The following is a 23,625-nucleotide window of genomic DNA, read 5'->3' as shown; positions in this document are numbered from 1 at the left end:
TACAGGAAGCTCATGACAGACCGCATTTTGACACCAGGTCGCTAGATGGCTCCCTGTATTATACATGGTGTGGCACCAACAGACAGGTAAAACATGGGGACGATTATGTACATTCCAGAGATTGAGCCGGGTGTACTCCTAGCACTCCTGATCAAAGCCTGTTGGCCAGAAAGTATTATTTTTTGCATAAAGAGCCTAAAGAGAGATTTCGTAGTTTTAAACTTACTGTATGTTCTAATGGATTCGGGAGGTAAACAAACGCAATGTGAACAGTGAGGAGCATGATTTTCATGCGGCAAAACCAGTTATGTTGACTTATGTTGATTTCCTTTAGGAATGGGTCACATTCAATGCATGTACGCGATTTTGGTTTAGGTTTTACTTGGCACGTACTGCAACGTAACCAGAGACAACCTTGCAGGTACGCAAAAAGGTAAGCTGCTGCCCGGAAGAGACACAAATCACAAACCAAAAGCGGCAGGTTTGAACGTGGCGGAAGCGGTGAGACAAAGTGAATGCGGTTTTGATGGGGAGGCCAGTACAGTTTGTCAGGGGGCAACAACGATTTATAGTTGCTTGCAGCCTATTTGTTTCAGAAGAGCGCTAGGTCTAAGGTTTACCACGACATGTAGATCCTTGAAGCCAGTTGGATTGTCGATTGCGTGCAATCGTTATTTGTATATATAAATAAGAAGAAAGAAGAAAACTAAACCAAACGGAACAACCACTTCGGTGGCTCCGGAGGTTGTTGAAGCCTGGAGGACAGAGCAGGCCCGGCGAAGAGGTCCCCAAAGCCGGTAGGTTCACCTTGCTACCTTGGATCTGAAAGTTAGCCTCGTGCCACTTTTTTGGGTTCGTTTGCTTGCTTTTGCAGACACTCACACACAGCTGCAGTTTAGGTTGCAGTAACTATCTGACTTTTACAGCCATGATCAATGTTTGTTTTCGAGCCAAGGAGTAGCTATCCGAAACAAATGAATAACGAGTTTCAATGGTGTTTGCTCGATGGAGTGTGATGAGTCCCGAATCTACGATTAAAAGTTATCTTAAATTTAATTTTAAAAGTGGTAAGGAATATTTGGATGGTTGTTTTATTGATAGCGTTTTAAGATTGTAGTGTTAGGGAGTAATGTTTTGATGAGGGAGGTATCCGTCCATATGTATTTTTTGATTGCACGCCGCCTTTCTTGTGAATTGTGTTCACTTTTTCTCAGACGCTAGAAATTCCCCAATACGTGCATGTATTGAATGCTGTTTGCGCTGGCTGTTTCCGCTTGTTGTGTGATTTAAGATGTTGTTCGTATGCATCCATCTGCGCAGCTTCTTGTACACGTCACACTATGCTGTCGGTCTCGTGAAAATGGATGGGTACCTCTTGAATGTTAATCCAACAATGCCTTTTGACGTCATGCTCCATCTAGTGATAGGGGTATGCAAAAGCAACTTAACTGCTGTGCGATTGAGTGACATCAACTCAATAATTGTACTGTTGTATTTGAATAACGTAGCCGCATCTTACACTTCATGAAGTAAATAATACCTAAATTTGAAAATCTAAGAAGCTGCCTTTCATTCTAGTGCAGATAGGATTCTTTGCGGCGCGAATAGAGTATTGTGGAACTGGAGTACCTGTAAATGAGTTGTCTCCACCTTGTGGTGGTTGCAATCACAGAAACTAGATTGTCTTTCGACAGATTGCGCAATACCTCCAATGATCTGTTTGAGAGGTCTCAGACAGATCACCTCTTCTATGTGGTCCAAAGATAAATAGTTACTGTTGCTATTGTCGGAGTGTTTCCTCTAGCAAATTCCTTCTTGGTTTCAGCAACTTATAAAAAAAAGATGACGTGTCGTCACCTAAAACGCCTGCTAGCTTGCTTTGCATGTGGTTGTATTATTGCCCGTTTCTGCATTGGAGCACTCAATTAAAACAACTGATTTTTAGTAGAAGCAGAAAAATATAACTCTTACGAACTTTCATACAGACCGGTGTATTACGTATGCCATCTGTTGGGAGACAATGCGAAAACTAGAAACGTTTACCATCTCTCAAAAATATCTGGGAGGTATTCAAAGCAATTCTTGGGGAAAAAAGACCAAAATGTGGGGATGCGCGTACTTTATGCCTACCTACTGGATTGAGTCTCACACTTTAGGGAAATACTCTTGAACCTCCCTTGTGTTCGAATACAACTACCTACTGCCCTGAGGTTATGGTTAGCTTCGTATTCTTTTTGTTGTTGTTTGTTTGTTTGTTTGTTTTCAGATGTATTATGTGTGTGATTTGCCACAAGACATGACACAAATGAATCTAAATCAACAGTTTACAGATTAAATCCAAATTGGATAATTGCTATATAACACAACATACAAGGGTAATATAAGAGCTGTTGTAATGTCAGTGTAAAAGAGTTGGATTTAATTTGTTTGCCTTTTGTCTTCATCATCGACGTCTTCACTCATCACTGTGGAAGTGTGTGTCTACTCCAGCCTTATGTAGTTACACTGTTCTTTGAACTTTCTCTTTTTGTCTCAAACTGTATGGGACGTTTGCCGTTACAGATAATTATCTACAAGGACTCCTTTGGCGAAAGGTTTCCGAAACCACTTCTTTCCAAGAAAACGTTTTAATAATCGTCAATAATCTGGCGTTTATAATACAGTTTTGCATTTGGTTTGACAGTTTGCCGTACGATCTGCTTCAAGGCGAAGTACCGCGGTTGCAACGAGGGCGAGCGATGCGAAAAAACGTCACGGAGGTAAGTCACTCAAAACATGACTTAAGGCACAGGGAAAAGTGAGTCAGTCCTGCGTTGCTGTTCATAGGGTTCCTTTGCAGAGATAAGGTAACGGCACTTTTTACTTTTCTGTTTAATACTGTTTTGTTTTTGGATATGATGTATTTCTTTGACTTAAGGAAACACATTAGCTGGAATGAGGATGTTTATTTCATGGTGGCACTGTTAACCCAGCGAATATACAGAATAAACACCAAAGCTTACCCTAACGTATGAATGGTTAGGCGCTCAGGTGAATGTAAATAACGGTAGAGCGTCTCAGTTCTGTCGATGTATTAACATGAGGGTTAGACCGTTTTCGTAGAATCAGGTCAGTCATGTCTCCAGTTTTTCTGGTTAAAAATTGTATCAAGTGTGTGTGTGTGTGTGTGTGTGTGTGAGTGAAAATATGGTATGACTTTACTCCTCAGTTATAAGGAGAAAAATGAAGGAAATTCATTGTTGAATTAAATAACAAAAACGAGTAGCCAATGTGCAAATTATTGTTTTTGGACCAGTATGTATTATCTGGGCAACTAATACCTTGTAATTAGTTCATCGAAAGATTACATTTAAGGTTTTTTGAGAAGCAAAAATGTAGAGAAAGATCTTTAATCTTTTAGCAGCGCACACATGCGCGTGTACACACACACACACACACACACACACACACATTGATTATTTTAGATCAGCTGGAACTAAAACTAGATCCAGCAGAGGCAGCAGGTCCACGGCCTGCAGGACTGTGAAACGTGTCGTCTCTGAATATTCTCTTTGAATAAAAGAAAAAAAAAAACCAAAAAACAATGCAACTATCTCCGCTGCTTGCAGGTGCAACACAGGGATTTTCCGTTCTTCCCACTGACCTCCAAAAAAATCACTAATAGTTTGTTGTGTTCCTGTTTTCACATCCTACTAAGTATGATTGAAGCGCTAGGACTGTGATAATATTCGATGATTGATATCTTCGTGCCTCATAGCGTGCATTCATGATGTGATGTCCTTGACCACTTCTTCATTATTACCAGTAATACCCAGCTAGCATTCATAGGTGGCTCAGTTCTCATTACTGCCATTATACTGTGGAACGGACATTTTTTTTAAACACCTACACAATTCTCGATTTGACTAACGTGTGGTGACCTTTTGCATTAAGAGGTTTTTAACAAGTCTGGGCATTTTTTTTTTTATCCTTTTCAGTATTTTGGATCCACCAAAGGCACCACGAAGCTGTATATGGCTGTATTTGTGTTGTATTTGTGGTTGTAATAATGAATACTGAATATGGGATTGTGATTAGATTTTTGATTTCTGTCCTAAAAACTAAAAAAAATTTACACTTTCTATAAAACTATACTCTTTATTATTGATATTAGCTACCATTTGGATTACTGAGTACGAACCCTCTAAAACACAGATAAAATTATGTTATGTATATTATTATACATAATTATAAACGATATAATTCTGCATATTTGGTGGAAAATACATACTGAAATATATGTGCCACTGCATGTCAATCTCAATCCCTTTTATCACAGCTATTATGTATTTGCAGTCAGGTCAGTCATGATTTTTTTTCTTTTTGTGTGTGTGTTTCATTTTAACAGAAGGGCTGAGTTAAGCATCTGCACAGGAAATGGCGCAGAATGCATTGTGCGTGTTTCTTTTCCTTTGTTTCTATGGTAAGTGTGATACAGTCTTTAGCACCTCCTAAACCACTCTTCTCTTCCTCCAGCTCAGACCCTGTTGCTTCGTCCACTGTGTCGGTGGGGGAAGACATGGTTTGCTGGCAATGTCGCTGAGGCTGAATTTTGGGTCTGTGGGAGGATACGCATGTTTGTACTTCAAATGCATGCATTTTTTTCCATGACCAATGACTGCAGCCAAACTATTGCATTATGGTATATTGTTGCTGAACTGCAGTGGCTGATAGCAGAATGTAAGAGATGGTAAGGTCAGGAACATTCCATAATAAATGAACCTCTTCGACAGCTAAGTCAGAGTGTGATATCATGGCAAGGGGCAGAGCTCATAACCCAAAGGTTGCCAGTTCAATTCCCAGGTGTGACATTACTGTTGTACCCGTGAACAAGGTACTTAACTAAATGAATATCTCTTATGAATTACAAGCTATTATTGCTGTAATGCAAATTGTTCTGAATCAGCGCATCTGCCATACAGAAGTGGAAATTTAACATACCCCTTCATTTGCAGTGCACAGTAGCTATCTTATGTGAATCTGTAATTAAATCCTGTAGGAGTATGCAGGTAAGACTGCCTGTATTGATTACAGATGTTTCACGCAACAGAGGATCATCTGTGCCAGTTAGACTGGTGATAAATATACTTTGTAAATCTTTTGTGCAGACCTGAACAATGTAACATGCAAGTCAGTAGCTTTGACAGCTTTCAGTCTTATGGGTGATGTGAAGTGTGAAATGGTGGGGAGCTGTTATGAGGTGTTGATGCATATGTGTGAGAGTGTGTGTCTGAGGGGGGTTTGCCTTGTGTCTTTGTGTATGTGGTTGTGTATGTGTGTGTGTCTGTCTACCTGGGGCGGGTTTGCCTGTGTGTGTGCAGTGGTCCCGCAGCAGGAAATGAGCCCCCACATAGCTGTGTACTCGCTCCACAGGAAGCCTGCAGCTGAACTGCAGGGGTGGTTTCTGCGCCTCTCCACAAACAGAACACAGACATTAACACTGATAGGAGTACCCTAAAAACCGGAAGAAAGAACATTCACCTGCCCGTTTTTCAAAAATGTCATTAATATACTGTAGTTTGTCATGTCAATGTAGCCTGCTCTTACAATGTAGTAACAGTGATCTGTCTGCCTTTCTCTCTCTTCAACTATCCCCTCCACCCCTAACTCCATAAGAAATGGCTCTTGCTGCAGAAAGCCAGGGTATGTATCACAGTATGTTATTTTATATATATTGTCAATCTTAAGCCTCCATATTGGAGATAATCTTGAGAATGGAAAAGAGTGGACAGCAGGTATTACATTTTAAACTGGGTTTCTTCTTGAAGCTTCTTCTAAAAGTCTCTCTGGAGGATTTGGGTGGGTTTTTTTTTTTTTGGTTTTTGTTTTTTGATGTAATGGTTAATCATCTTTTCCACCCCTCAGATTCGGGTTACTGCTACAAGATCGAGCCCAGCACCATGGTGGGCATTGTAATTGGAGACGTGGTGCTGACCGTGCTGATAGTAATCACTGTCTATCACTGTGCTAGCCGGCGCAGGCGTCAGAGAGATGAGGGTATGGCACGATTCGCTTTCGCATTCAGGGTATCGCCACTCCAGTATTCATTGCAGAAACGAGAAGGGGAGCCACACAGTGTTTTGCTCCTGAAATGGCAGTTATATGCTGTTGAATCGGAAAATGTTTCACTCCCTCCGGATGTGGCTTGGTGCCTGAGTACTCAACAGCCTCTGATTGCTCCAGGTTTTGATTAGTTTGGCACTCCATATGTGGACCATTGTCAGGACATGAGAAAGATCTGCAAGCATCAAAACATTTCCATGTTTGTTTCAGATTTAGGAGCAAGATGGTGCGTTCATCTCTTTTCCTTCATAGGTTTTAGCCAGCTCTCCAGGCACCTTAGAAGGATGGGATATGTGTAAATTCACTGATATTCACTCCAGCATTCACCTTATGGTCTGCGTTTACTTTTAGCACTGTTGACAGAAGAAAAAAAAAAAACACTGTATTGTAGGAGCTGAGGTTTTATGTTCATATGCAGCTATCCCTTCAGAATTTTAATCAGGGCGCAAATGCCCGGTGTGTCTTACTGTTGACCTTGGAGCCTTGTGAAAGTGTGGCCTGCCTCTTTGTTCCTGCTTTTCTGTCTGGATTTCTTTTCATATAAATCACCTCACAACAGGAAGTTGCTCGCTGAAACATAAAGGCACAATTCACTGTATTAAATGCCTTAAGAGTCACGTTTTTGAGAATGCAGTGAACTAAAATTATTAATTCCATGTCTCCCTCTACAGCTGACAAAGTGTACATGAATGTCAGGGCCAACTGCAAAGCCTGAAAAAAGCACAGAGGACATGAGTACGCAATGCAACACACGTTCTCCAAACGAAAGGAAAATCGAGCTGAACATCAGCAATGCAAAATCACTTTTTCAAAGGTACAGGAGATGAGCCTCATTTTTTCAGGTGGTGGACTAACCTTTTGGACCTCTTGGACATAGGACTACTCTTGAGTCAAGTGAGTCAAACTGAAACCTGGAGTGGCCCTGTGTTGTTTTTATTGTGTATCTGTCTTAGAAAAATGGCAAACCTTCTATCCATGTTAAACTGTAAATTGTAAGTTGCTCTTAGAAATATATATATATATATATATATAATGTGTTTGAGATCCACTTATGTGGTGTGGTTGTCAGCAAGTCATGCCTGAACCCACTATTGCTTCACTTTGTTTTGGGTCAGAGGTACCATCCCGTCTGTATGGTGTGTGTGTGTGTGTGTGTGAGAGATACAAAGGTCACTCTGAATTATATTAGAACAAGCACATCCTGTCTGTGGTAGACGCTGTAGACAAGACTACCAGCTTTCCTCTTGCTAGTTGCAAAGTATTGTCACTATGGAAATGTATCTGAGGTTAATGTTTGAATAAAGTGATATATATTTTTCTCAAAGCTTTCAGCTTTTTTTGAATAAGTACAAGACACAAAACTGACTACACACACAACTGCAGTAAAGCAACTATACCATCAACGACTTTATCTTACCACAAAGCAGGTGGTGTTTGTTACAGTTGCAGTGTGTACTCTTCAAGTGAAAAAATAATGCAGTAATATTAAGTGAAATTATCAAGCCATGGTGTCGCACTGCTGTTATTATTCCAATGTAACATTTCCGTGAGCTGGACACACGTCCTAAAATGCATGCGATTAAGTACGTCTGTTTACTGAGATCAAAGACCAGGTGAAATGCCACGGTTCCATGTCAAAGCATGTGCCTGTGCTATCAGGTTCAAACATACCAGAAAGCAGTTTGCTCAGAGAGGATGGGGTGAATTACAGGTCATTCTTAAAATGCGTTGTATCGTAATCAGATTGGAGCAGGTCACTTAAAAATGTTAAATAGGGGTTTGCTAAGAACTCTGATGCACAGCCATCCAATGTTACTTGCATTGACCAGTTGAAAGGAAAAACGAACAAATTTCCATTTTAACTTTGTCCACTCTGTGTTGCCTACTGAGGAATTACATCGGCACTGTAACACAACAAGCCATACAGGTAATTCCACTCATACATATTTCTTCAACCAGTTTATTTCAGTATTGAAGATTTTTGTGTATATAAATGCCTAATTTGGTTCAAATTAGCAAAAACAGAGTTAAACCAACTAGACATTAAAATACTTTGAGGGGGCTACGGGGTCTAAAATCAAGAAGTTACAGTCCCAACCACCCAGCCTTTGGCTTGCCCTCAGTTCACTTCCAGTTAAACCCTGAGGATCTGCTGTGTTATGACTACAGCAGACAGACTGCAGTGGAATAAAAAAAAGAATAAGATAAGATCAAAAGAATAAGATAAGATCAGAGAAACATGGACTTTATTGTGCAGACACAAAGCTAGCTGACCATAATGGAAAGCAAGTATGTGTTAGAGAGAGAGAGAGACAGACAGACAGACAGACAGACACGCTGGTGTTTATATGGCCTGGAGATAGAAAGCATTCAGGCTGACCTCAGCTATATTCATTGCATTTGCACATTTTATACATATATCTCCAAAGACAGTAATTCTTTGTGAAAAGTGAAAGACTGCCACCTTGAGGCTGAATCATACTTTGCATCATTATCTTGAAATATGCTCTTATTTTTTACACAATAAGCTGTATTTTTCTATATACTTACACGTTGCATCATTAATAGTAAATGCCTTTAAAATAGCACAATAACTAAAGTACATGTTTTTTTTTTTAAACTTTGTAGATGTTATTTCCATGCTTTCTAACGTAATGGCATGAAAATGTAAATAAATAATGAACTTTGTATTATTTAGAAAGCCTGACAGAAATGAGTGACCTGTTTACAGACTTTCAGTGTTTATCTTATGTTCAGGAGTCCCCGCATGAAATGCTGATAAGCAGAAACAGAGCTACTGTCAGACATTGCAGATTATTATCGGGTGAAATTAAAACGGTTCCCAAGATGAAGAGGCCCCAAATGCAAAGGTCCGCAGACACTCCTTATCTACCTCGGATGGACTTACGTCTTTTTGTGATTTGATCCAACACCTGATTTCAGTTGATCTGACATGTGCGACATGTTTTGAGGAATGAAACCACTGGAGAACATCAAATTCGAATGGTAGGGTCAGAATTGTAGCAGCTACAACAAATAATCCTCAATGCATTACGTACATCTTACATCACTTAAGAGATTACTGCCCATATCCAAGTGGACGTTTATTCAGTCAGATCAGGTTCAACACTCTTCTCAGTGCTGTAACAGCATATATTTTTTTTTTTTTTTTTTTTACACCTGCAGCCCTTGGATTACAGGCTCAGCTCCCGAACCACTACCCCACTCTGCCATCATTTTACTGAAGCACAGCCTTATGCCCGATGACTACTCCATAACACTATTTTTTTTTTTTTTTTGCTTTTTCCACTTTTGGGATTGGATAGGAGAGACAAATATAGTCTAATCAGGAAGCTTGGGCTATGTGTAAATATAGAGGAAGGAAGTGTTTTAGCAGTCTGTTTATGAGTGTACAAGGGCTTGGAATCCCCCTAAAGCTGAAAAATGAGAACATGTCGAATGTTTAGCCAGTTTAGACCATTTCCCTCTATTCCTAATGCGGACTATTATTTCCCCAGCAGCTGATTGTCATCGGTGATTTTCTGTAATAAATAAAACAAACAAAAAACAGTAGCAGTTTATGCATAATCTAATTTGTGCAGTCTAATGCCACTTAATTTTAGAGTAATTGTTACTTTGCTCTGTTTCACTGACACACAGTCACTATTCTGGGGTATGCTTGAGTTGTTGCAACTTGACGTTTTAATATTCTTACTTTTGACTGTATTATTATCCCTTTATCCTGAGATTCCAAATTAAGAGCTTCATCATAAACTTGGGATTATTTTTGATGGTGAGTCACTTAAGGGAATTGCTGTTTAATTGCCTTACTTTGAAACAAGTGCCACTAACGGGAGCTTAGGATATATCTGAAAGCCAGCAGAGGACTTCATTACTGATATGAAATACAGTATTTAAGTGTTTCCACAGATGTCAGTGTGTAATCAGTTGTGCTTTGGTTAATGGAGAAAGGCCAGGCAGTGTGAATGACTCCTCTTGTTCTCTTGATGATATAGGTAACTGCTTCCAGCACAACTCCAATCCATGATCAGCCTTTTTTTCCCTGCGGTTACGTAGAAAAACATCATCACGGTGGCATCACAGAGCATACCGTGCAGCTTACCTTGTGATCTGCTATGTGTGTGTTTGCTCCTTTATTTGACAGCATGTTAATCCAATATGTAGATATTCAGGAATGCCGCCTTGAGATATACATCCTCTTGAAACCAGGCTTGTGGTCGCAGCTCTGGACAGAATCTTTGACTCTGGCACTGTAGCTACCATGGTAACACCTGACCACAGATGTGGTCGATGCAGAAATACTCTAATTTTTAAAATGGGTCAGACAGCGGAAGGGTGCTAGAGTAACGTTCAGAAACGTTTGATGACAGACAAATCTCATCATAAAGAAAACACTTGGAATAAATGCTATCCATAAATACAGTACTGTACCCATGAGTATCTTCAATATCAGTTTATGAATCCATAAATTGATCCATCCATTGTAATATTTGGTTTAATTTGCTTTCAGGTTGACTTAAATGGAATTTCCTTCTTTAAAAAAAACAAAAAAAAAACGTTTTTTTTATGACCAATGTTGACCTCAGTTACAGGAGACCTCAAAATAAGTATAGAACTGCTCTGTGTCTGGTTTGGTTGTATGTATAGTTCTGACCACAGTAAATAGGACAGCTACCCACTCAACTGGAATACCTGTCCATTTGTCAAAATTGTACTTGTATTAAAAAATACCTCAGAATTGCTGCTGCCACTTTTACCTGCTATGGTACATTATTTGAAATTTCAGAGAAATTAAAATGCATAATTGGTGCTGTCATGATTTCATCTGCCATAGTGTGTTGGTACCTAAATCGCCTGTAAGATCAAGAGTAAACATTTTAACCTGTGAAGATAAAACCACAGATAGGTCATTTCCTGTGTGAGTGAGAGAGCTGAGAGTAAGATGAAAAATTTAAAAGAGAGAGAGAGAGAGAGAGCGAGAGCCCAGTGGACAGAGTGTGACATCAAAATCAGAAACAGAAACGCACACACTTCCTCCCCTGCGCATTCAGCACCCCTGACAAACGCCAACAGTGCACACTGACCTCTGGCCCTCAGACATGAACATCGGCTCGTAACCCACTAGTGAGCTCCAAGTCCAGCTCAGACTCCCAGCCTCCATCGTCCTCTCGTACCTCCGCAAGACTGACCAACCACAGGGTGAGATTGCTGAAAGTTCGAGAAATCCACACCGTCACATCTCCCACGGAGGGAAGAAGACCTCCTGTCCTCTCTTCTCCCTTGCTGGACCGAGCTGAGGATGGGCAGGGCTCTCTGTATTGTCACTCCTTTTGTGGGGCTGTTCGGTGAGTCCACTACTTTCTAAGCAAATATCACCAAGGAGGGGGGTTGAAACAGTGCATTGAGCGGTAAGGTGAATGTGGGCATAAAGGTAGTTCATTGTTCAGCTTTGCAAGGTTTTTTTCCTTATTTTTTTTTTCTTCACAGTGTCTCTTAAATATGTTCATATGGCATTTTTTAACTGAAATCTCAAAGTTCAGTTAGATTTTAAACTGTGTTACTGTTTCACAGTAAATTGTAAAGCTGCGACACTGTGGCATCAGTATGTGTTTTTTTTGTGTGTTTGGTCTGTACATATCTGTGGCTGTGAATTATCAAACAGTTATTCTGAAATAGGCAAAAGTAGGTATTGTTACTGTGCAGCTAGAATGATCTATTAAGATCTATGCTTGGATTAAAAAATACAACATGTAGAAATGAATATTTTTTTTTTATCTTCTGAAACTGCAGATCATGCTCCTTTTTACCAAAAAATGTGCTCAAAACAGATCAAGTTTCCTGTGGAATAATAGCTGACCTGTCAAACATTCTGTGCACATGACCTGGGGTAGAATCACCACAAACATTACTGTGCACCAAATGTCTTTTTGCAAAAACAGAATGGGCACTGTGACATGACTGACATGTGTAGGTCAAAGTTCAATTACTCCTAAATAACCGAAAATGGGCTTAATACTTATGAAAGTCTAGTTAAATCCTATAATGAAAGAAATGGAATGAACTCTCTAGATCAGTGTTTCTCAACCCTCTCCTGGAGGACCCCCTGCCCTGCATGTTTTAGATCTCTCCCTGCTCCAACACAGCTGATTCAAATGATCAACTTGTTATGAACTCCTGAAGCTGCTTAATAACAAACTGATCATTTGAATCAGCTGTGTTGGAGCAGGTAGAGATCTAAAACATGCAGGGCAGGGGGTCCTCCAGGAGAGGGTTGAGAAACACTGCTCTAGATGATTATCAAATGTCCCATAATATTAGTGAGTTTGATAAAAAAAAAAAAAATGTTCCCATTGGTGGAAAGCGATACCCCTCCTTAGGGTACCTGTAACCCCTAAAGGAGAACAGAGTAACTGAGTGGTTGAAAAAGAGGAAGTGGGAGATTTTACATTCTCATGTGAGTAACTTCCCATGGAACACATGCTGACAGACCCATGCACACTCATGCCTGCGTGAAAACACAGATGAACCTTCCAGACAGTGAAACAGTGCAGTAGAGCTATGCAACTGATTTCTGCTACAGCACTTTATATCTATCTATCTATCTATCTATCTATCTATCTATCTATCTATCTATTTTTATTTCACTTTGGTAGATTTTAAATAAAAAAAAAATATATATAGTATACAAAGTTTATTTTACTACATTTTTTGGTTTATTGTAATGGAATTGAAGTTTTTGCAAGCTTTCAAATCATCAGTCCCCCTGTCTATTTATCTGTCCACCCACACATAAAAAAGAGCCAAATCTTCTTAAAGGTAACATAACCAACTGCATTAGAAGCTTTTGTTTCCTCAGAACTGAAGTCGCAAGGCAGCTGCTGTGTTGTGGTCTGCTGGTCAGCTGCCTCCACCTGGCCGTAGGCCGTATTTTGAGCACATTTCCGCGTGATATCTGAGGTTTTGCATAAGTTTCATTTCCATGGTGAGCGTAAGGGGCTGTATTACCCTGGTCTTACGGTCGCACTCTGCGCTTGCAATTCTCTGCGCCACTTGCTGAGGGGCCGTTGTTTGTGGTTTTTGTCTGAGGGTGTTTCTGGCTAGCTGAATTAGTTTCTTTTCTGTTTATTTCCAGGCACTGTGGCAGGGCAGCAGGGTGCGTATCTGCTTGTTACACGTTTGTTACAAGTTGTGAGAGTGTGGAAAACAAAGTTCTCTTCCTCTCTCTCTTTTTTTTTTTTTTAACACACAACATAAGTTTTTTTTTTTTTTGTCCTTTGCTCTCAACTCAGAATCCTCTGCGCCTTCAGATCTCATGTTCCTCTCTACACTCACCCTTATTAAATATCTTGCTGTGTTGTTCCATTTCTTGTAAATGTGGCAGTCATTTTCTTTGTGCAGACTGTCCTGCCTCCTGCTTCCACCTGGATACAGGCGCTGCGGTGGGCATCATCGTGGGTGACATCATTCTCACCCTCCTCATAGCCCTCTCTGTCTACTGCTTTGTCTCCCGTCAGAAGAAGAACCGCCTTGAAGCCCTGGAGAGTGAGTAATTGCTCCCATGGAATCTTTGTGTGTGTGTGCGTGTGTGCGTGTGTGCGTGAGTGCGTGTGTGCGTGTGTGTGGGTGTGTGTGTATGTCCGCGCGCCCGCATGTGTGACCCCAGCTTTGAAAGAGCTTCTGTTGTCCACTTTTGTAAACTGACACACCATCAGAACCCCAGAGTGTCCTTTTTCTGAGGCTAAAGTGATTTAGGCTTCTCTTCATGTTGCCCTTCTCTGCACTTTCTATGTCAACAATACTGTTCCCTCTCTGGTTCCACTAGCTATTGAACCTTAGCTGAAGAAACGAAGAAGCTTTTTCAGAACCATTTCCAGGAGAAGCTGTGCGTGCGTGCCTGCTGCATAAAATGAGGACATCTTTTTAATGCGATTTGTTTGAGTACGATGGTTTTGCATGCGCCTGCACACTTGCATCTCTGTGATGATTGACGGATTTGGTGGGTGTGTCGTTTAATTCACCCTGGGATATGCATTAACAAGCCAGCATTTCCATGACCGCCCCTCCCCTCTGCGTCACCTTCCCAGGTAAAGGGAAAACACATGCAAGCTCGAAGAGAAAGAAGCCAGACCTAGAGTCAACCTATCAGGTACACCTCTCTCCTTGCAGTTTGGACTGATTTAATTGTGACTGAATAACTCTTTTGTTCCATATTTATGTATCATCTTGTAATGTTGAATAATACATAACTTTGGTTACGGTTGCTTCACATGCCACTTTGTGTGCGTGTGTGTATGTGTGCGTGTGTGTATGTGTGTGTGTGTGTGTGTGTGTGTGTGTGTGTGTGTGTGTGTGTGTGTGTGTGTGTGCGCGTGTGCACTTGTGTCCTTACAGGAGCTTCAGGGGGTGCAGAATGATGTGTACAGTGATCTCAGGCATCTTGAAAAATGATACCCCTTCAGGTCAACTACCCAGCTGTGTATGTCTTTATAAAACTCCCTGAATGTCCACACCCTCACCAGACCTTGACAGAGAACATGGGGATACTCGTCTCTGATTTACACTGAGGTTGTGTAATCATCTGCTACGCTGTGGCTGTGGTACACATTCAAAAAAAAAGTCATAAGTTGTTATGTAATAAGAAGAATGTCTTGGTGGAGGGTAAAGACTTGATAAAGACCAACTGGTTCAGTCATAAGCTCTGTAAACGTGGTGATCTAATTTGAAAAAGGAAAAAAAACTGCAAAGAATAGATTTTCATCATGTCAAGCCCAATGCAATTCCTAAAAATATGACCTAATTATAATTTGCCTATGGGCCTACATCATAAAAAAAAAAGTTGAAAGGAAATGCATGTTCAGCTATCACTTTGCATCATTATCTTGAAATATGCTCTTATTTGTTTTACATTCTTAAAACACAGTATTTTTCTATATACTTACATGTTGCATTATTAGTAGGAACTACCTTTAATATGTAGCACAATAGCTAATGTACAGATTTTTTACACGTCATAGATATAGTTAATTCCTTGCTTTCTAACTTAATGGTGTGAAATACATAAATGTCCTACAAAAACATATGATTTATATCATATTTACAAAAGGGAGGAACACATTTCTCATGAGATATTTGAAGATATGGGTAGCTAAGTGAGAAATGGTAACTCCTGCAGCACTTGATTTTTCTTTCTGTGTAAATACAAAAGTGCGATTTGATTTGCATGACTGATACTTAAGTGTAGACCACTGAATATCCATATCCACATATTAATTACTTTATTTATTTTGTTTTGTTATATTTTGCCGCTGAGTTGCTTCACGAGATTCACTGAATCTATGTATTTTTAATGTGATTATGGGTAGGATTCTCTTCAGAGCTGTGCCAAAGTTAGGTTTGGCAGTAATGAAAAACTGTGGTAAAAAAAAAAGTTAGCATGGCTTGTTCGCTTGGTGTGATTTATCTCACGAAACAATGCTATGCTATATTTGTATTATTTGTGCTCTCAATGTTTATAGTTTTCTTTCAGATTTCTGAATCGTAAATCAAAATATTTGATACACATCAAGTGTAAATAGAGATAACGAGAGATGTCAAATTTACAACTGTAAATGGAAATACAAAGTCAAAGTCTGCTCCGTTATTTTTTGATACAGTCACAGTCTCTGGAGAAATGGAGAGAAATGCACTGCATAGTTTATGAATATGCTCCAGTTTCTGTAGCTCAGGTATATTTCTTAAGATTTATTTATTTTCCTACAATTTTATGAATGCTTACAGGTTTATATAAAAATTTTGAAAAAAGATCTGTTTTCCTTGTATACATATATGCCCAACTGTCTGTACATATGTCCCAGTTTTGATTTTGACTTTTTTTTCCCCTAGTGGTAACCACCTATGTAAGTATTATTTTTAGTCAGTTAGTCATTATCCACAGTATTTGTCATCCAAGTCTTACTGTCATGGGAAAATTACAAAGAAATGCCAACCTTATGAACTTATTTTGTGGGCATGAACCAACATGATTAAGTCATGAAAAGTAAAAAAAAAAAAACAAAAACAAAAAAACAATTCATCGTTAGAGGGTGTCAAACAGTTTCTCTACTGGCCACGCCAGTGCCACATGGTACCAGTGTTTCTTTGGCAGCTCATAATCACAAACACCTGTTGGTCGTCTGTCATCTCTCCCTTTCTCTGCCTGGACTCATTGAGCCTAGTATGTTTCACCAACACCCACAACAATCAGAGAGTACATACAGTATCAGAACTGATCAACTGTTTTCTCAGGTGATGGGATTAGTGACTCAATGATAACAATAATATTTGGAATGGTTTTATTGGAGTTGATTTGGATAAATAAGTGAGAAGATGGGAAAGTACCGCACCCACAGAGGTGCGAAACCGATTCATCAGGTCATCCCTTTTTCAAACCTTCTTAAACGTGCCTATTAGCTGGACATGTTCTGGGATTTATTGATTGTGAGTCTACCTCCAGTCCACCATGGGTTGTTTCAAGGATGGGAAGGAGTTTTTATTTAGCTTTTACAAGTTAATTTCTCTGCCCTGCATTGATGACAAAACCATCCAGTGCAAATGAACAAAAAATGAGGTCTGTGTTGATGCCACCACCACCACCACCACCACTACCACTACCACTACCACTACCACTACTAATAATAAGCAGAAGTCATACCCCAGATGAAAAGTGTCTTCCAGATATGTGCTATTTCATTAAGTCCAATCACCCTAATGTAGACTAATTAAGAATAGAATAAAACAGAATTACATAATCTTCCTGACTACTTCTACCTGTTTCTGTTAAGCCCTGCTGTGATAGATTATGATAAATTAGGAAACATAAAAAGTAACTCATTTTTATTTATTTATCTATTTTTGGACATACCATTTCAGAAAAAAAACACATCATAAATAAAAACAGAATCATAAGACATGCACAGAAAAGTTTGTCTCCTTGACACAACATGAGACAGGAGAAAACGTTAACATGGCGTAATCCAATATTTACCTCAGACTGCCTAACAGTCATCATCATCTGAGACAATGTTCTGAGATAGTCCTTGTAGAGATCCTCTCTAACTATACACACAAGTATTATTTTGTTGTAGCCCTAAACTGTTGATAATACCTATGAATGTGAAAGTTGCAAAATCCTCCAGCAGACTACAGAAACCTTTCCCCTCCTACGAGATGGATTTAGCTGTCAGATTAATCAAGGACATTATAATTAATTTTTCTCTGGAGTGATAAGTGAGGACTGGTGCTACTATATGGCAGGATGGTGACAGCTGCTGTTCCATCTGGCTGGTTCCTCTCACTGTGGTTCTACAGGTTTTACAGTATACTGTCAACTGCAGAGGCAACCAGACCTACTCCCTCACGACAGGCAGATTTGTCTGCCAGATTTGCTTGTCAAATATATATCGTTGCCATTTACTTATGTGGGAAAGGCCACAGGAAGACGACTTTTTGATGGCTTGTGCTCTAACACTGCATACCTTGGTAATCAGGACTTGACTCTTTTGCGCGATCCAGTTAGATCTTAGACCAGATTCTGAAGCTCCAACCCCGTTACTAATGCCCTCGGACCCTCTGGGTACCAGAGTGGGGCAGGAGTCAAGGGTGTGGCCTTTGACTCTGCCCATCTCCAGATGGAACATTTCACATTTACTCTTTTAAATGCAGTGAAATGCCTCAAGCGCATGTTTTTGTTAGCAAACTTTTTTTAATTGTTTCTTAGTGAGCAATGTATCAATTACATACAGAGACAGAACAATTCCATTCCCAGACCCCAGCTTGTAACATATCAACTTATTTGAAATACAGTAAATGAAATAAACTAAAACATATTATCATATGTTTTTATATTATATTATTATAAAACATATATTAAAATATATAAATATACTAACATACCACTTCACTCTTCAAGAAAATGTCATTTCTGAAGCTGTTAGCTCCCATATATGGCCGTTAATTTGACATGAAAATGTAATCATACTCATAGACATGTAAACACAGCCTTAATAATGCTAATGACCCCTGTTTCCATTCATGTGTGTTCCAGCTGATAACCAGCCTATGTAGTTACTAAAGATTTGAGTCATAGGGTTTCACTCGATTAATTCGGGGAACATTGAATATTGTAAGGGCTATTGTTCAGTGATATTTGCTACCTTTTGTCGGGCTTAGATTTCACTTGAGAGTCAGTTATAAAAATTCAACCCACAAGTATTCCTATGTAAACACAAAAAACACAAACGAACCAGCGATGACACCTCTGACACACCACAGGGGAATGCAGAGTGGCACCACACTCCTCGATACACCCAAGCCATCTGTTGCCATGACGATTTTCTTTTCATAGGCAGTAGCATGTATTTTGCGGCCACTATATCAACAAGTTGAAAGTATGGATCCCATCGGTGTGTTTGTGGGTGTAACTATCATAATAAACATGGCACAGGAATGCATAGAGAACTGGCAGGTTCTCAACAAGAGGCTGAGTGGGAGTTTAGGAGTGGACAGGTGGATACATTCCGGGGGTTTGGACTGCACGGACTTGTCACTGCCGTTATGGAGAGGCAGAGGAAAACATCCATTATGTGTTATGTCGTTTCGTTTGTATAACAGCCAGGCACTGACTCAACCTCCACCCCCTTTGCCTTTCTCCAGTGGATCCACAGGTTTGCTGATGTCTAAAGTCACATAAGTGCTATGATACAAAATGTGTTGACAAATTTTAGATCTGAGGCCATATCTGGATTCTGCAGCACACAGAAAATTAGGCAGGGGAATCATGCCTTTGAGCGCTGATCTGAGGGTATATTTCTATGCTGGTGTAGTTTAATGAATTCAAAAACCTACCTCTTTTAATGAGGATCACTTATCAAAAGATGATTTTTTTCAGAATTGTGTCGAGCTCACCGGTCCTCACTGCAGCGAAGTTAAGCTCCGTCTAGCATTATAGTCCAGTGACCTTAATCATTAACTGGACTGAATGCTTTTATTTATTTATTTTTTTTTTTTTTGCATATTCAGATGTTGCAACCTGAAAACAAAATGATTTGACAATATTTATCTCCATGTAAGATCATCTGTAACTGTAAAAGAAAAAATGATTTGACAATATTTATCTCCATGTAAGATCATCTGTAACTGTAAAAGAAAAAATGATTTGACAATATTTATCTCCATGTAAGATCATCTGTAACTGTAAAAGGAAACAAAATGATTTCACAACACTTATCTGCATGTACGATCATCTGTAACTGTAAAAGAAAACCAGCTAACAAAGCTTTTTCAATGAAAAGTTATATTTCTTGAAATTGTTCCATAATAAGTAAATGATCATGACAAATCAGATGTGTCTCAAAGCTCATGGTGTCTTCACACCATTTACTTAAATTGAAATGTGTGCGATGTCAGATCTTCATCACCAGCTGCAGTGGGATGACAGGTAGACAGGTTGTAAGAACATAACGTGGCTATAAGAACATGGTGTAAGAAATGGTCTCTTGCACCTTATCCATATTCATCAGTCGCTCCAAGTCCTGCCATGTTTGAAAGTTTGTGTTTTACAGATTACTTCTGAAGTTACTGCATATTAAAAACATGGCATGCTTGCAGAGTGACTTTTTTTACATATACCTCATATAACATGAATGGAGTCCAGCTTTATGAAAATGTGAAATAGCTCTGAGGTGTTCGGCAATTCTTCATGGGGTTAAATTTGGTTGATCAAAGTAAAAATCATTTGCCTTCACTGATCAGAAATGGAATTTGTAAATGGTTGCTAAAGGGCACCAAGTGCAGACTGCAGCATGCAGGGCTGACTTTATCGTTACCACAGAATATCTTGCAGACAGGTATGGATTTCAGTCTTTCAGCAAAAGACAAAGCATTTAGAAATGAGACCTATGAAAAATGTGAAGCATCAGACATACAAAGTGAATAGCCCTCATGAGTATTACTTACCAATGCTTAAACTATCCTACAAACACACCCTTTTGTTTCTTTACCAGTTGAACTACCTGGGTTAAAGCAGATGGGTTAAAGATGAACTTCGACTTTGAAAATAAAAACATTGCACCTGAAATTAGATAATTTGCCTGTACTGGCTGTCCGAAAGCACAGTCCTGGTGAGGCACCATGGACTTGTTTCATTCTAACTCTAAATCATTTACTTCATTTGTATTATTTCTTGAATTTAGCATGTGTTTGTGATGTATTGTGATTGACAGAATAGAGAAACTCATCTTTAACCATTGATTGTTATGATGAAGAGGAGGGGAGTGGGTGGGGAAGAGAGGCGGGAAGGGAATATCGCTGGGGGTTGGATATTTAAAGAACGGTTTGCCCAGAAGCAGGACTGACAGTGGAAATGGGGACTGCCAGGTAAGCGCATTTTTATCAGCTCCAAGTTGATAACTTGGATTTCAATATTGATGAGGTTTTCATTAAAAGGTGTGTGTGTGTGTGTGTGTGTGTGTGTGTGTGTGTGTGTGCGTGCGTGCGTGCGTGCGTGCGCGTGCGTATGTATATGTATATGTTTATGTATATGTATATGTATATGTATACACACAGGCACATTTCTCTAAAATTAATTTTGGAAACTTTACTGTTTGTGTGTGTGTTTTTTTTAGTAAGTTTAGTAAGTCACTCTTGATAAAAGCATCTGCCGAATTAATGAATGAATTAATGAAAGTTATGACACAATTATATTTCATAAGATGAAAAGCATTAGCTTCACTTTGAGATGTGTCATCAGTTATGGATGAGACCGTTTGATAGGGACATGTGCATTTAAGAGACATAAATATATAATGCTCACAATTTAATCAAGTAAAGCATAAACTAAAGCTGAACAATGTATTACCTCATTGAATTAATTCAGCTTTGAGGGGGAAGGTGTACACTGAATGCCAATAAGCATATCAAATTTATGTCATAGCAAACACCATAGTAATTCAATGAGATTAGCTTTCTTTTTGGGGGGGGGGACAGGGTGTCTCTGAATCCACGGTCTAAGGTCTGGATTGAACATTTTTCTTTCTTTCTTGTTCACAGAAATATGGCAAATATTCTATGGATATGCGTTTTGCTGGCAGCATTGGCTGGTAAGTAAGAATCTCTTATAAATTGTGTCGTTGATGACAGGTAGACTGAGGTCATAAGAACATAACGTGGCTATAGTAAAACTATGTCAATAATTCATTCCACATTTTGCTATGTTCTTAAACAACCAACTCCCAGGTGCGCTGAAGACGAAAACTAATTTTGTTTTTCTTAATTTTTTGTTTTCCAGGGACATCTGCACGTTCTCTAGGCGGTATGTTATCACAGCATTGTACCTGATTACCTGACACCTCACACTCTTAACTATATATTTGAAACAATGAAGAAACCTTGATGCAGGGAGATTAATTTAAAGGCAGAACAACGAAACTGGGGAAAGTATATTCTTGTGACAAGTGTATATATTTGTTCATGGGAACAACTAAAGTCATTCTCCTTCACATTATATTCCTCAATAATTGAGGTAAATTAACATACCATTACAACTACACATCCATATTGTTTTATGTTCAGAATGTCTATTGAGATTAAATTCCAAGACCTAAACAAACATCTGTGCCTATCCGCATAAGATACAAGGGTGTATGAATTGAGTGGATACTCTTCTGTTCTTTTGTGCTGGTAGTTGCTCGGGATGAGTGTCTGCTAAATGAATGTAATGGGTGTAGGTTTTAGTTTGACAGTGGTGGGGGACACTTTTGACCCTTGTCCCATAGGCTACTAATACCAACTCCCGCACCCCCACATGATCGTGCATGCGCGCGTGTGCCCACACACACACAAACAACCACACACAATGTGCAATGTATAATATACTGCATGTTCATCAAAAAAAAAAAAAAAAAAAATGCAGGTCATTTTATGCCTTTAGGTGCATAGCTATTCTGACTTACAGTTTAGTTACAAATTTATTTACAGCGATATAAAATATAGTGTAGACTGTGCAGAACCACTATGCTGCATTCAACTTGTGCTTAACAAAGTTTAGAGTATTTATTTATTTATTTAGTCAAAATATGCCTAACATGACCATCACAGTAAAAATTCGAAGAAATCTTCGAATACTGTATTTGGTTAAGGTAACTACTAAAAGAAATTACATGCGCTAGCAATGAGAATCTGTTATTTGTCATTATATTTTGTCTTTTGTTGAAACATCTCACCTCCACTTCATCTTTTGCAATGCTGGTTCGGTCGTCTGCAGACTCCAAATAAAATTTTAACTTGACTAACCAGCCTCATTAAACTTAGAGCATGGACCGTTGTACAAAAACTATCAACAGTACTAACGAAAGTGAAACATGTTTAACAGGATTTTAAGATTTACTGACTCAATATCTGTTGTTACTGATGACTGTAAAAACGCCTTCCCCTACAATGCTCCTAACAATGGATCGAAGTTGTTGATGGCAATGTTAAAAATCTTTGCAGTGCTTCGAACTGTTTTCCCATGGGGGCAGCTCTTGGCTGCTAGAAGTCGCCAGATGGCGTCATCACGCATTTCTTTTCAGCTTAGAAGTGTTTCTCGGCGCTCTTATTTTAGTAAGGGAGGAGTTGTCATTGTCAGTGTGCTCAAAGTGCTGAAACAGGCAAGCGGTTTGAACTTCCGCGGTAAACGCAGCCACATCAGTTATGCATGAATTTGAGGTGTGAACACTACCATTTCCACCCTTGGTGCGCAAAGTTTTCTAGATTTGTCGCTAGTCGCTAAGAGGGTGAAGCGTTTTAGGGAGATTAAAAAAATCGCTAAATATTTCAATTAGCCAGGTTGACAATATTAAACCGTTACGAGTACTTTCCCCCGAGATCGAGCCGTAGGTGAACTGGTACCGACCTTAAACCAGTCCAATTAGGTTTTTAAAGCAATGCGTAGAGGGTTTTTGATTATTGGCAGGGTCGTGTACCCCACCTCACTGCCAAAATCCACGTCATTCATTTGATAAATAATACAACACATTAACAACACCAGGTAAATCTTTTTTGTTTAGTCTAAAGTCTAAAAAAGTCCTTTTTAAGGGTTGTTAACACAACTTAAGTGTAGTATGTAAATTCACATTTATGTGGCTCTTACATTATGATAAAATGAAACACAATACTGTTTCTTCAACGAAATGTGCTTTTCAGCAATGAATGATTCAGATTTTTTTTTCTTTACGTCATTCCAAACTATAGATATATCAATAGATATAATACAGGCATTTGGACACTGTCTGTCTAACATGGAGCAAATTTGTGTGATAATTTGCTGATAAATGTCCATATAAATGCATGTGCACATGCTATTGCATTGTGCAAAACATTCAATTAGTTTACATTTTCATTCATGTTACTTCAGAATCGGAATTTAGTTTATTAAAGGAGGTAGAAAATATACTGACTATAGAAATATAAAATATAAGATGTGCAAAA

At 39.1% G+C, this 23,625-nt stretch overlaps 2 protein-coding genes across 2 annotated transcripts; both read left to right on the top strand.

Moving 5' to 3' along the window:
• The first annotated feature begins 590 nt into the window (after window positions 1–590).
• hcst (hematopoietic cell signal transducer) lies at window positions 591–6,851 on the top strand. Its single transcript, XM_036539644.1, has 6 exons — window positions 591–797; window positions 2,684–2,846; window positions 4,388–4,462; window positions 5,656–5,682; window positions 5,905–6,036; window positions 6,774–6,851. The coding sequence occupies exons 3-6, from the start codon at window positions 4,417–4,419 to the stop codon at window positions 6,815–6,817; spliced, it is 249 nt and encodes an 82-aa protein (XP_036395537.1). The 5' UTR covers window positions 591–797; window positions 2,684–2,846; window positions 4,388–4,416; the 3' UTR covers window positions 6,818–6,851.
• Window positions 6,852–11,155: 4,304 nt separating this feature from the next.
• Window positions 11,156–14,888, top strand: LOC118783913 (transmembrane immune signaling adaptor TYROBP). Its single transcript, XM_036537838.1, has 5 exons — window positions 11,156–11,468; window positions 13,256–13,276; window positions 13,522–13,665; window positions 14,208–14,269; window positions 14,515–14,888. The coding sequence occupies exons 1-5, from the start codon at window positions 11,423–11,425 to the stop codon at window positions 14,569–14,571; spliced, it is 330 nt and encodes a 109-aa protein (XP_036393731.1). The 5' UTR covers window positions 11,156–11,422; the 3' UTR covers window positions 14,572–14,888.
• Window positions 14,889–23,625: the final 8,737 nt, after the last annotated feature.

This window comes from Megalops cyprinoides, chromosome 10 (assembly GCF_013368585.1).
Source record: "Megalops cyprinoides isolate fMegCyp1 chromosome 10, fMegCyp1.pri, whole genome shotgun sequence".
NCBI lineage: Eukaryota > Metazoa > Chordata > Actinopteri > Elopiformes > Megalopidae > Megalops > Megalops cyprinoides.
The sequence above is the reverse complement of the archived record's forward strand: the minus strand, read 5'-3'. Positions and strand labels throughout refer to the sequence as shown.

Coding starts and splice junctions, on each gene's coding strand:
- hcst (XM_036539644.1), top strand. CDS start 4,417: ATGGCGCAGAATGCATTGTGCGTGTTTCTTTTCCTTTGTTTCTATG. Junction 4,463..5,655: donor TCTTTTCCTTTGTTTCTATG/GTAAGTGTGATA, acceptor TAACTCCATAAG/AAATGGCTCTTGCTGCAGAA. Junction 6,037..6,773: donor CAGGCGTCAGAGAGATGAGG/GTATGGCACGAT, acceptor CTCCCTCTACAG/CTGACAAAGTGTACATGAAT.
- LOC118783913 (XM_036537838.1), top strand. CDS start 11,423: ATGGGCAGGGCTCTCTGTATTGTCACTCCTTTTGTGGGGCTGTTCG. Junction 11,469..13,255: donor TCCTTTTGTGGGGCTGTTCG/GTGAGTCCACTA, acceptor GTTTATTTCCAG/GCACTGTGGCAGGGCAGCAG. Junction 13,277..13,521: donor CACTGTGGCAGGGCAGCAGG/GTGCGTATCTGC, acceptor TTCTTTGTGCAG/ACTGTCCTGCCTCCTGCTTC.